Consider the following 13,721-nt stretch of genomic DNA (forward strand, 5'->3'; position numbering starts at 1 on the left):
CCTATATTTCAATGTGAATAGAACCAGAAGAAAATTATTGTACTTTCAAGATTGATTTTTCTCTATTATTTTGCTGTGTATGTGTATTTATAAAGGTGTCGGATGTCTCCGCTTTGGATTTGGACTCGGGAGTCAAAATTTGGTAAGTCTTCTTAGAAAAGGTATCTTTTACAATTTGAAATTATATTCCAAGTTATTCGCTACTTTAATTATTGATCATTACAATTTTTTTCCTTTTCAAGGACGACTATCATCTAATAAAATATTCTGTAGCGTAGCTCAAGTGGACAAAAATCAACTTTTTATTCAAATTTCACGTTTAAATTTAAGAAGAAGAAGAGAAAAATAAAAATAAAAATTCTGCCCATATGGACCACAGAGATCAAGGTTCAAGAATGTCAAACGCAGTCAAAATATTACATTATTAAAACCATTTCGAAGAGCTTACGGCCTAGTTTTTCACTCATTAATGTTGCATGAAATGGTCAACCATAGCAAAAGTTACGGTGCATCAAAGTCGACCATTCCAAACTACTATTTTGAGAATTACGATAATAGTTAACTTTAAAAATTCGTCGACAATCATACTCTAGCCGAATACACAAATCGTCTACGTCATTTAGAAGTTCGTTTATATCGAATGGTCCAAATGAATATCGAAAAGAATTAAACGTGCATCAAACGTACGTCTCTAAAAAAGACGTCTAACTTGTCTTTCTTTTATAGTTTTTTAATTATTTCATTAACATTTATTATTTTTGCACAACAAATTTCTCAATATAATTTACATCATTTTATTAGCAAATTTTACATGGAGTTCGCTATAAATCAAATGTAATTTAAATTGCTTTCAAATTAAATTTGAATTCCATTTACTTCCCAGATCGAATTTGAATTTTATTTCAATTTATTTACTTCCTACATTCAGCTTGATTTACTTGCCGTCGGCTCAGAATTTGTCAACGAGTTGGTAAACAATAATAAACAAGTAACAAAATTCATTTGACAGTCTTGATAATGATATAATTATAAGACTTTTTTAAAGTATCAAGATGTGTAGATTACAATTATAATAGTGTATTGACTTATTTTTATTAATATATATATATATATTTTAAAAATTTACATTTTAATTTCTGACCCCACAGTACAAAAGGTCGGGTCCGCCCCTGATTATAGTTATATTTTTACATGTAAAAACCGGGTATGAAAAGTCGGAAGTTCGAAGGTGCTTCTCGAAAGGTACGCAAACAATAAAAGGGATCATCCAAACAAGATATCCAAGTATTTTCAAATGCACTAAAATTTGTCTTAGAAATGCAAGTTAGTGTTTAAGCTGTGTCCATAACAGCATATATGTTGTAGATGCTATTTCAAAAAAGTAGCAAAAAATTGAAACTGAACAAAAATTCAAACTGAGAACATGATGAAAATTTGCAATTCAATTACTTTTGAAACATAGTAGAATAACATGTCAAATTGAAGTGAGGAAATAGCATATTTTCTTATTTTTTCCTCTTTCTCAACTTTCTATCTCTTGTTTGATTTAATTTGCTTAAACCAAAAAGGTCACTACGCGACTTGTTACTTTTGAGATAATTAAGATATTTTGCGATACACATATACACTCACATAGATTGGAATCCCCAAAACTTAAGAACAAAGGTTGCACTCTGCGGTCATCGTACAATCACGTGATCTGCTACATGAATGGACAATTGTATCATACCCACTCCATAGTGTCCACACACCACATCCTCCAAACTCACACAATCTTTTGTTCCCTCCCACCATTTTCCCATGCTCCCTCTAATCTCAACAATCCCATAAACCCAAAATCCTATTTGAACTCTTCAATAAAATCCCCCATTTTCCCTTAAAAACAAAATCAAGAAGATGAACACAAAATAATGCTTCTAAATTCTCTAAATCTTTGGTTCTTACAATGTTTGAGCAGTTTGTATGCAATGAACAGAATCAGAAAAGTCACTTACGAAATATCAAAACCAGAATGAAACAAAAAATAAAACGTACACACGAGCGGAAACTGAAGAAATTAATGCTACCTTGGGTATATAAGATTTATTTTTCTTTGAAGATGGTTCTTCATCAATATCTCTTTTCTTCTGCAACCCACTTTCTCCGGTCATTGCAGAAATAGGAATCAGATTTAGGTATCAAAGTAATTCAAAATTAGATTTCTGGATTTTGATCGGAACAAGTCAGGGTTTTGACTATTTGAGATTTTTAGGGTTGGTGTTTCAAGATCTCCACGAAATGACAAGGAGAAGACTGAAGATGAACGTAGATGGAGGAATATGGAGATGAAATCGACAGAAAATGGTAAGAAACAAAAATTTGAAGTCGCGTTTTTCCGTAGATGGGAAAATGGCCCATGAATATAGGGAACGTTTCTAGGGATGAGGGGAGTGGTCTCTACCAGGTTAGTTTAGGGGGTAGAGTTCTTGATAATAATTAGGACGTAGATGTTACTGCATTAAAATGTTTAATAAGTTTGAAAGGTATAAATCACAATACTTATTTTTTATAGGACACCGAGCCCAATTTCCTCTAACTTTAATTACCACTAATGGGATTTCTGAAACTGGGGCACTCATTCCCTGCTCGGCCCATACAGAGACTTTGAAGCATTGCATTGCATCAATTTAAATCGCACCATGTAGACTGTATAATGTACTAATACCTTTAAATTAAGAGAATTCACAACACAAATAGTTCACCAAGAGAGAAGAAAATTGCCCTCCCTCTCCCTCTCCCTCTCCCTCTCACATTACTGGATAATTCAAATGTACCTCATCAACCATTCCCTTCCGAATAGAACTTACACCAAGGATCTAGCTAAATGATAGCCGTAAGGTTTGCTCTCACCTGAGTTTCTGATACCATTATTTTAACTTATACCGGACATCTTTTCATATGACACCTCCAGCTGATGATCTAGAACTACTAATTTCTTCCTACTTCCACAGGGTCATCATTTACAAAACAGGACTCGCTCAATTTTCAAAACATTATGTGCTCTTCAACCTACTAGGTTTGAGCAGTAAATATCTGCTCACAGCAAGCACGAGGACCCAAGTTGTTGCAGATATCTTTTCCTTTATCATTAACAACAATGCGGAGCTTAATACAGTCTTCAAGATTTGCGCTTTTAGTCCCTTGAAGAAGCCGAGGGCACCTTCTTGTTGCCAAATAGCACGAAGAACACTAGAAACTGTTTTACGGGATTTTCTGTTGGATTTTTTATCCACATCATCATTGGTGTCTGCAGCTTGGATCATAACTTTACACCTGGTTGTATTTTGTAATTAAATGGCTGTATAAAATGATAAATGCAATAGACAAGAGAATTGACTAAACAAGAAATACCTGATTGCTGGATAAGTTAGAACTGTGGCTATGCTCTTAGAGAGTGCACCTAAAATGAAAGCTGAGAAGGCAGAAAGGGCTTCTGGAGATGATCCTGTCTCCATTTTATTCTGCTTCTGCTTCAGGAGTCTTACTTTCAGTTGATCAAATACCGTATACTGGGCAGATCATTAATCCAGTATCAGTATGTAGGAAATAACCGTTTTTAACAACAATTGTCTTGCAATAGATAGCATTTCTAGAATATCTAGGCCTTTGTCGTACTACCATGACATGTTTGGTACGCGGGGGTTGAAAGTATTGGATAATATGAGAACAAGCTAAAATTTCGTTCATTGCAAGGTTCATTCCTGCAGACTATATACCCAATGTTACTGTATAGATTGTTCCTTTTCTTCATATTACTTGGAAGTTAAAGTACCTGAATGGCCGGATTTGAAGTCAAAAGAAGAGAGATTCCAAGGCCATCATATGCATCACTCCAACTGCCTTCAGTAAGTGTTTCCCAAAGCCCTTTAGATTTTCCAAAAGCAGTTGTCTGCATCCTTGAGGAAGCTGTATCCAATGGCTACACAACAAGATGAGAGAATTTTAAATTAGACAAGCCACATTTGTGTCCAGTATCACTACATGAAACAAAATAGAAATTACAAAAGGCACTGAATAAAGATAAATGGATTAGGATGCAGCTTAAATTTCTTTAAACACGTTAACTCATAAATTCAACGGAAATAAAGAAGTTTAAAGTATTAAAACAATGGACAAATGAAAAAGAATCTAAACATTTTGTAACTTCTGTTCAGTGAAATAGCAAACGAAAATTCTCAACCTCACCCAAAAAGAAGAAAAGGAAACAGCCATGCCACTGCAAAGTAATTAAAATGAAGACTAATGTGATAAAGTCCACTTCATTAAGCAGCAAAGATTTATCTGCCGAGGACATGAACCAGATCTGTTCACAAACTGCAAAATCATAGTACACTGTAGATTCAGAATGCAATTCCTTTGTTCGTTTCTAGTCCAGGGGGAGAGAGTCTCTTAGTATAATTATGCAAAAGATAAAATGAAGCACTTCAATGAAAGAACAAGATAATGAAATGCAGTTGGAATTTCCAGGTGCAGTTCTTGTCATAAAGGATCTAAACTACAACATTACAGAGTTAGCCATGCACTTCTTTGCCTCCTTGATAATAACTTCACTTAAAAGTATGACACTGCTACAAGTCCAAACAAATTCACTGGGAAGATGTCAAAATGGAAATGGTTCAAAATTAAATCCAGATAAATTTGTTATTTCTTCTTACTTGAGTAACAATGGCAGTACAAGCCCCAGCTGCTGCAGCAAGAACGAGATTGGCTTTTGTTCCAATAGATTTGGAACCAGTCTTTTCCAGATAGAGCCTTTTAAAGTAGCTATATCCATAAAAGTACACAAATTGAGCAATAAAGGATTGCACGTTCTTGGTCCCAAGTCCCTGATATAACGAAAGGACCTGTTTATTGGATATTGCCTCCCATAAAACGTCGGACAGATTTCTGCAGTGGACAGGGTAAATAGTTCAGAATTTGAACATGAACACGAGCAAAATCAGGAAAAACAAAAGGGCAGATTGATTTACATAAACGTATACAGTTCCCCTGACAATGTATGTTTTTCAAAAACAATATTGAAAGCCCATTTATGCATGCCAACTAAGTTATGAATAATTACATCCGATTTGCACTTACTACTTATTGAAGGCTAAGTTTCTCTCTAAAGCATAGTTATTAGAACCGACCCGGTGATTGACCCGGAAAAATCATCGGGTCACCGGGTTAATGGTTCAATCGGTGGGTCGGCGGTTCAACCAATGGGTCATTGTTAGATTTCAATTTTAAATAAATTTGATTTTTTAAATGAAAAGGAAACAATTTTTCGAAATCTAATATATATATTTTGCTCTCATCATAAGACACGGCACCATCGCTTGCCAAAATGGTTATGGAGACAAAATATCCCCTTGTCATTCAAAGTTCAAGTCACGGCTTCTGCAAAATTTAGTCCAACATTTTATTCCAATTTATTAACCATCCGGTTCACACATTGAACCAGATCCGGTTCCACGTAAAACCGCTCGGTTTCGGACAGTTTATTAGTGGTTTAACCGGTTGCTGACCGGTTCAAATACTTTGTTGATCAGTTATATCACCTGGACCTGATCAAGGTCCGATGGTTGGCAGGCCGGACTGGCCTATCCGGTCCGAGTTTGATAACTATGCACTAAAGTTCTAGACAACCTATTTGAAAATGTCAAGTGATCGTGTATTATTCCAAAAAAAATAAAAATAAAAATACAATTTTCTTCATTTGTTTTTTGGTGGGTTGGTAGGCATTAAGGACATTTATGTGGTCAGTGGCTTTTATTTATATTTCTTTCAGCTAACTAAAGGAGAAAAAAATGTCATAGATCCTAAACATATCCCAATCCAATTATCAGAAAATCTTCACATGTTTTTGAAGTAAAGACATAACATGAAATAGAGCAAGCAGAATAATAATGTCAGACTTGATGAAAATTTCAAAAATCTCTGAATAGTAACACAACTGGAAACCTTACTTTAATTCTATGCAATAACAACTAACTTCTAAATTACCAATAAGCCACTCCAATATTCTCATAAGAGCATAAATGCCTTGTATTTGTTTAACAAATATTTTTCAGTCTTAAGGCCCAAAAGAAGGTATCATCAAATTCAGAATCCCCTGCAAATGAAAATCTATGTAAAGGCCTGATTGGATTGCTCCAAATTTCGTGATATAACTCGACATGAGTAAAAGGTTATAAAATCAATCATTTTTCAGGAGGAGAATACTGCAAATGAAAATCTTCGAACGCAATGTTCTGTTTGCTCTCAATTATATAATCATGAAATTGAGTAAATTCAAGCTAATCTTATGAACATGAAACAAAGAAGTCATTAAAGAATCAGCAAAATCCAGTCTGAAAGATGGCATGCAACAGCACAATACAGATGAAAAAAGTGCTACGGATTGAATTGATGAAGACAAGCCAAAACTTGGATAACAGAAGAAAAATCACCGTTTTAACAGTGATGGCTGGATTTTTTTGACTTTCACATTGCTTAAAAGAATTTTTTTTTTTTTTTGACATGCATATTTTTTCTTTTAAAAAAAAAAATAATTACAAACCAAAGTAATGAAAGAACATAACAAATACAGTAAAATCAAATATGCAATATTTAACTGTCTGCACTCCAAATGAGACACAATAATAGGTACAAAGTAATATACTATAGGGCACTTTAAAAAAGCCATACATTACCAAATTGCAAATCAGCAGCAGATTTCGATACATTATATAGCTGCAATCTATTAAATATATGTAAATCAAACAGTGATCCTATATGTGGTCCGGCATATCAAATCTTTTGGTATAAGATTGCAGAGAAACAATAAATATTGCAGGCCTTCAGATGTCTAAACAGGCATAACTGCCCCCTCGTCATAAATTTCATGCCATGCCATAAATAACCAGCATCGCAGTGAAAGTTATCTAAAATAGCATAAATAACAAAAATAAAATAAAGCACAAGAATCTCTCCAAAAGACTGGATACTTGGTCGAGCAAATGAAATTGGGAGAGGAAGTTCTTAGAGGATATCTCAACAACTCTATCCCAAATCAAGCAAACCATAAGATTATGAAAAGCTATGATCAACAAAAATCCTATTAACAATACCAACATCAAGATGATATTAACAGATTTGAGCTGACGGGTTAAACAGTATCAAGTCTCAGTATTTTAGGTTTGAAGTTATCTCTAGCTATTCAATTGTATAGCACTAGACATTTTCACTTCAAGATCACTTTGGGATATCGAGAATATTTATTCTAAGCAATGGGTTGTTTTCAGTATTTTGGCTCTGAAGTTATCTTTAGCTATTGAATTGTATAGCACTAGACATTTTCAGTGCAAGATCACTTCGGTATTGTTTTTTAACTCTCTTATTTTCTCAAAAAAGGAACTTTGCAACTAATATATTCAAAATCCCTACAGATGAGGAGAAATACAGAAAGATTTTTGTGTGATGTGACTACTAATGATGGATCCATAATTCATCATCCAGCTGTTGACATCAACTTGTACACTTCGATATTAACGGGATTAATTATTTATCATATAGAAATCAAATCGATCCCACATCTAGCCTTCACCGACTAAAAACTTGATACAATTAAAATTCAGTTATCGTGAATAAATTATGAATTACAATCAAAGGAACTGAAAAACATCGGCAGCGCAACCCCAAAGAGAAATCACGGTGTATATTACTCTGACGAAACAAAATATAATAAGAAGAAAAAGATACGAAAAGAAAATTTTATACTTGTATCTACGGCGGCCGTGGGCACGAATCTCGGCTTGGTATTTGGCCTTGCAGGTGTCAAGCGGATACAATATGGTGGTGCTCACCACCGAACCTATAGCTCCCGACGTCGCCTCCGAAATCGATTCCAGATCAACCGACAACGACATTTCCTCTTTGTATGTCGATATCACACAGAATTACGTGTGTAAAAAGTCTGTGATCTTCAACTTCATCACCGATTGATCGTGTAAGAAGAAACAGGAGTAGGATCAAGATCAGAATTGTCAATGTGATGAGGAGATCATTTAAAGAAAAATAATAAAAGACAGACAAGTTAGGTAGAAATTGTAAATGAAAATGGAGGTGTGATGGCTGCTAGAAAGTGACAAATCGAAATGGAAGGGTTTTGGATTTGATCGAGCTCACTCAACACGTGTTTAAAGCAAGCAGCCTTGGACATGAATTGAGCAACAAAATATTTGTGCGAGCCCAAAACTTTGGTTTTGGATTGAGTTTTGCAGAGAAGCGTCAACAAAATGAAAGTATGTGTTACGACATTTTAAGTATTAGTTCGCGACTAAAGGAAAAGTGGGTCAAATTGTGGGCACAAGTCGTGCAACAAAACACACATGCGAACTGATGAACGACTCGCACAAATTAGCTCGCGAGCTTGGCCCACCCCACACACCAAGGGGCAAGCATCAGGGTAAGTCGAGCTACATTTCAATGAAGAGAATCAACTTGTGATCGAGCTGACTCACACGGTTGATCAAGTCGAGCTGGTAGTAGACAATTCGAGCGGCTTGAGTCGATCCATTTAACACTTCTAGTTCACCAATCGCATGTGTAACGACCAAAGGATTTGAATGAACGGAATTTTAACATATAAAATAAAGCTGTCTGAATCCAGCTTTTGATTTTTATTAATTTCGAGTGTCACACATTAATTTGTATTAATGTGGCATTAAATAATAAGTGGAATTAAATGGGTCAATTAAATTCACCTTTCCTTTAACGTATCATCTAATACCATATAAATTGATGTTATAATCTCTGTAGAATTAAATAACATTATTTAAAAAAATATACTCCCTTCGTCCCATAAAGATTTTCTTTTTTCACAAAGACTAAAAAAATTGAGTTAATATAATTAAAATAATAAATTTTACTATCATTTTATTAACATACGCCTACATTAATGCAATCAATATTCAAGGCAGTTAAACTATTCTTAGTACTAATTATTGTTATTGTTTAATGCAATAATCAAGATAATTAACATTTCAAAGTCATCCAATACAAATACAGATGAATAAATATCATTGAAGATGAAATTTATTATTTTTTTATTTTTAATTTATTGTTCCAACTACAATTGAATAATGGAGTGGTTTATATTTGTAATAACAAAGCACATTAAATAGGGACATATTAGGAAAATAATATATTAACTACAATCTTAAATAAGAAACGAGACTATAATTTGGGACAAACAAAAAAGAGAAAACGGGACTATCTGTTAGGAGTATGACTCAAATAGGAGTTTTTTGAAGAGGTGTATTTGACTTGGACTAGGAAAACATTAACTTATGGTTTAAGGAAACTAAGTTGAATAAGGAAACAAAATCCTGTTGAAATTGGGTCTCCTAATTGTAATATATTTTCTTGCCTTTTAGGACTCTTCTAGAATTGGCCTATAAATACTAGACTCCTCTGATCAGTTTATAGAGATTAACATAGAAGCAGTATTACTAATCTATCTTGTATTCTCTATACTGTTGAATTAATAAACATGGTTCCTTTGCGTTTACCCTTTGTGTTCTTTCTTGACAAATTCAATATTGTGTTTTCGTGGTGTGATCTAGTATAATTCAATATTGTCGTTAAATCTCGTTCTTTATAATTCGATTTTAAGTCAACGTGTGTTATTGGAGTTTCCGCCTCCAACACTATCTTTATGAGATTGAGGGAGTAACACAGAGTGCTTTGAATTATCACTCACTTGTCCACGTCTAGTAATAGCTTACTCACAGTAAATTGGGTGATCCAACTATTTTACCATTTTTTCTTGTTTCAAACATTTTCCACACGAACTAACAAAAAATTGAGTTATATAATATATACAATATTAACCCTTTAAAAAAAATTCCTTTTAATTAATTTTCATAAAGATTAACCAGATAATTAAGTCCACAACTGTCTAGCCATTGTCGTTTAATTAATTTTCCATTTCGATCTTTTCGACACTTAACTTAGAAGCAGCTTAGAAGAAATAATTGTTTAGGTATAAAGAAGAAATAAATAATAATAAAAATAAAGACTATAATGAAAGTATAGAAAGAATAGAAAATAAAATAACAGAATAGATAAAATAAACGAAAATTAGGAGAAATAGAATACAGAATCAGAAATCTAAAAACAAAAGGAAAACAACCTATAGATAATTACACAAAAAAATAATTATTTGGAAACAGAAAATCAGGAAGAAATAATTTGTCAAAAATCTAGAGTAAAGACGACAAAAAGTATCAGAATACTCATAGAATTTCTAAATTTAAATATTCGATTCTTTTCATAAACTATATAATTTTTTACTTTTATAGGCTTTGATACCAATTCAATTCACGATTGTTTGTGATAATTCGGGAGAAATACTTTTTCTTTGAAAGTAGACTTCGCAAGAAAATTCTTGTAGCAAATGGTGTTTGTCAAAAAGAGAAAATAAAAACACTTTGAAAATGACAACTAAAATTATACCAATTCGGGAGCAAGACTTCAAAGAAAATTTTGAAAATGACAAGTAAGAAAATTTTCTACGTAAATGCCAATTAAAACAACTAGAAACTAATAAAATATCTGGGTGGCAATTACTAAAGGTGGCTATTAATTCAAAATCTTGTCTTTGTAATTTATACACGTTTTGAATACCAAATATTTCCTAGACTTTTTCTTTCCTAGCAATAACTATTTGTAGAAAATTTTCTTGTAGGAAAATAACAATTAAAAGAAAGTCTTGTAAGAAAAACACTTGTAACAAAAAGTTTTTCAAAAATTTACACACATGTTTTGAAAAACCTACCAATAAATAAAAAGTCTACTAGCAATTAATTTTTGAAGACAAAAAGTTTGAAAAATTCTACATCAATTTATTTTATCTTTGTTACTAAAGTTCAATAGCTAAAAATATCTAACTAGTTCTACTAAAATTTCTTTTATTATTTTCTCTTATAATATTTGCTCGTTGTTGTCTTTCTTTACAATATTGAGGATCCTTTATCAAGAAACTCAGATACTGAGAGATAGAGAGCTCAATAATTTGTTTCTTGATCTGTAAAGAGGGGTCACCTCTGTTTCTATCTAGAGCGGATAAAATATAACTTCCTACAACGACTAATCTTCCTATTTCTCTATTTTCTAAACAAGTATTAATTTATTCGTTAAGATTTTTCAATGAACAAGTAAGACAGTGTAATTTAAAGATATAAAAAATTAGAATTTTAAAACGATATGTTTATAATGGTCTTTAAGTACTTTACCGTTCAGCAAATTAATTTCTTCAGACTCTTTTTCTTTTTTTTTTCTTTTTTTAATTATCTCCTAGCTTTTTTTCTTGACCTTTTAAAGAAGGCTTAAAACTGTAGTCAAAATGATTTTCATCATGTTTAAAAAGGTTTTAACAAATTTTCACAATTGGAACACAAATTAGCCAACTTAACTCAAAGTATTACTTTATCTTTTGGCCATGGAATCCAGAATAAAGAGGTTAAGAATATTAAAAATATGTTTTTGAAAATGAAATAAAATATTATTTATGAATAAATTAATTGCTTACTTGGTGTTTCCCCTTTTATGCTTTGCCCGAAAAATAACTAAAGTAAACGAAAATTATAAACAAGAAAAGATATGAAAAGAACTTACTTTAATTACGAACTCTTTGAATTTATAAGGATGTCTTTGAATTTACAAAGATGGTGGAGATTTTTTAGTACAAGTATGATAGTGTGCTTTGTGCTTTCTTCGGTGTGTGTTTTCTTTTGTAAGAGGTGTGTGTATTTATAGACGCTAGTACATCATGTCTATTCAGTTAGTGTTGTAAGTGTGCTATCAATAATTGAAGAATACTGTGCAAACTTTACAGGTATGTGATCTAAAATCAAAGAATAATATACAATTCTCCATGTGAGTAATTAAAGAATGAATTATTTGAAAAGATGCTTCTAACAACTTTTCTCTTCACGCCTGACTTTTTTTGAAATATGAGAATCAACTTTGCAAATGTTTGAAATATGTTCAATAGCTTTATCTTTACGCCTTTTCCTTTTGACTTCATTGTCTTGCTAATCATTTCTCCGTCTTTCTATTTCGTCTTTATCTGTCCATCATTTATGCTATGACTTCTTCTAGTTTTGGATTCATCTCATTATCGTTGCTATCAGATATATAGCTTCCTCTTCTGTATATAATAAGATTTCTGTAAATTCTCCATTAGTCTCTTGAAATGCCATTAGATATAAATTCTTTTGTTCAATATTTGATACTAGAATTTCTTCTGCTTTAATTCTCATGGCAAGGTGCTCTTGGCGGAAAATAATTCCGTTGTTCCATTGTGCTACTACTCTGAAATCATTATTTTGAACTTCCATCATGGCTGCGGTTTCTGATATTTTTCTTTCATAATCAATCTGTCTAATATTTATTTTAATATTCGTCCTTTAAAGAGGATCTAAATATTTTGGCTCCTTCATAAATTAAAATATGATGATAAGCTAGAATTACAATGTCATTATTTACACGAGGGGGTATGGAATGAATTGAACCATTAAGGGATGGTCTTTTAACTGATCAAGAATCTATTTGAGTTTTGGTGGAAAAAATAGGAAAGATCTGTTTAATATGTATATAGTATCTATCATACCAAACTGTAAAGCTGGGTAAAAGAGGTATTCTTCTTCAAAGATTGTATAATCGAAGAAAATTATTGGATAATTGTGTTTAAGGAATGTTGAATTTTGGGTTGCATCGTATTTGTGACTATGTCTAAGGAAGTATCTATTTTCAATATGATAGTAACTTAAAATTTGGGCGAAATCTATAATTTCCTGTACAACGAAATTCTTTATAGAATTTCGAACAATACTGGCCAATCATCAATTTTCTGTTCTAATTCATATAAAGTCTTTTCCTGTCCTGCAGCTGTAGAATCTGTTAGTCCAATAAGTCTTTCTATTTTATCAGAATAATTTCTACTTGTAGATGCGATGTCTTTAGAAATGGGTTTTTCAAGTGTCTTTCTAGAAGAACTAAGTCTGTCTAAACTATTATGCAATTTAAGAATCTCATTTTAATATTTACTAATGATTTGTTGGGATGAAGAAATTTGATCTTCGAGGAGTTGTAGTCTTTCTTCTAAAGAATGTTTTCTATGATTTAAATTTCTAACAACTTTGATCATAGTTTCACAACTATTACAAAGTTGTATCGATGAAAATGATGATGAAGCTTGAGGGGGGATTTGCATGGTCTGTCTAATTCTTTCGGATATATGAAAATTAAATCCTATCATTTCTCTACAAAAATTTAAAGCTTCTTTAAGCATATAAAATCCTTTGAAAAGTGGGTCGGGAAATCTTTCTATTTGTTGTAGTACTTCTGGCCAATAATTATATATTCTAGGCTTTCTACCTTTAATTACTACTAAAAAACTAAAATTTTTGCTTTCTACTTGATTATGAATCTGTTTAAAATGGTTAGCTAGGGCATTAATGCTGTTTAATTTTTGTTTAGAATCACGTGTCATCCAGAGATTATCTAATAGACAATGTTCCCTTTCTAGTAGTCTTTCTAAATTATTTCATCTGAATCGAAGATTAGATCCTTGAGAAGCCACTCTTAGAGTGACATTCCCAATGTTCATCATTCTTTAATCCATCTGCACTATGAAGATAATGAGTTGGAAAATT

General features: G+C 32.3%; 1 protein-coding gene across 1 annotated transcript; it reads right to left on the reverse strand.

Annotated features, from left to right (window-relative positions):
- Nucleotides 1–1,897: 1,897 nt before the first annotated feature.
- On the reverse strand, nt 1,898–8,229 carry LOC111382330 (peroxisomal adenine nucleotide carrier 1). Its single transcript, XM_023006269.1, has 5 exons — nt 7,780–8,229; nt 4,695–4,926; nt 3,812–3,958; nt 3,391–3,548; nt 1,898–3,312 (listed from the first exon to the last, which is right to left on the reverse strand). Exons 1-5 carry the CDS (start codon nt 7,926–7,928, stop codon nt 3,033–3,035), a joined length of 966 nt encoding a protein of 321 aa, XP_022862037.1. The 5' UTR covers nt 7,929–8,229; the 3' UTR covers nt 1,898–3,032.
- Nucleotides 8,230–13,721: the final 5,492 nt, after the last annotated feature.

This window comes from Olea europaea, unplaced genomic scaffold (genome assembly GCF_002742605.1).
Source record: "Olea europaea var. sylvestris unplaced genomic scaffold, O_europaea_v1 scaffold2473, whole genome shotgun sequence".
NCBI classification, from domain to species: Eukaryota; Viridiplantae; Streptophyta; class Magnoliopsida; order Lamiales; family Oleaceae; genus Olea; species Olea europaea.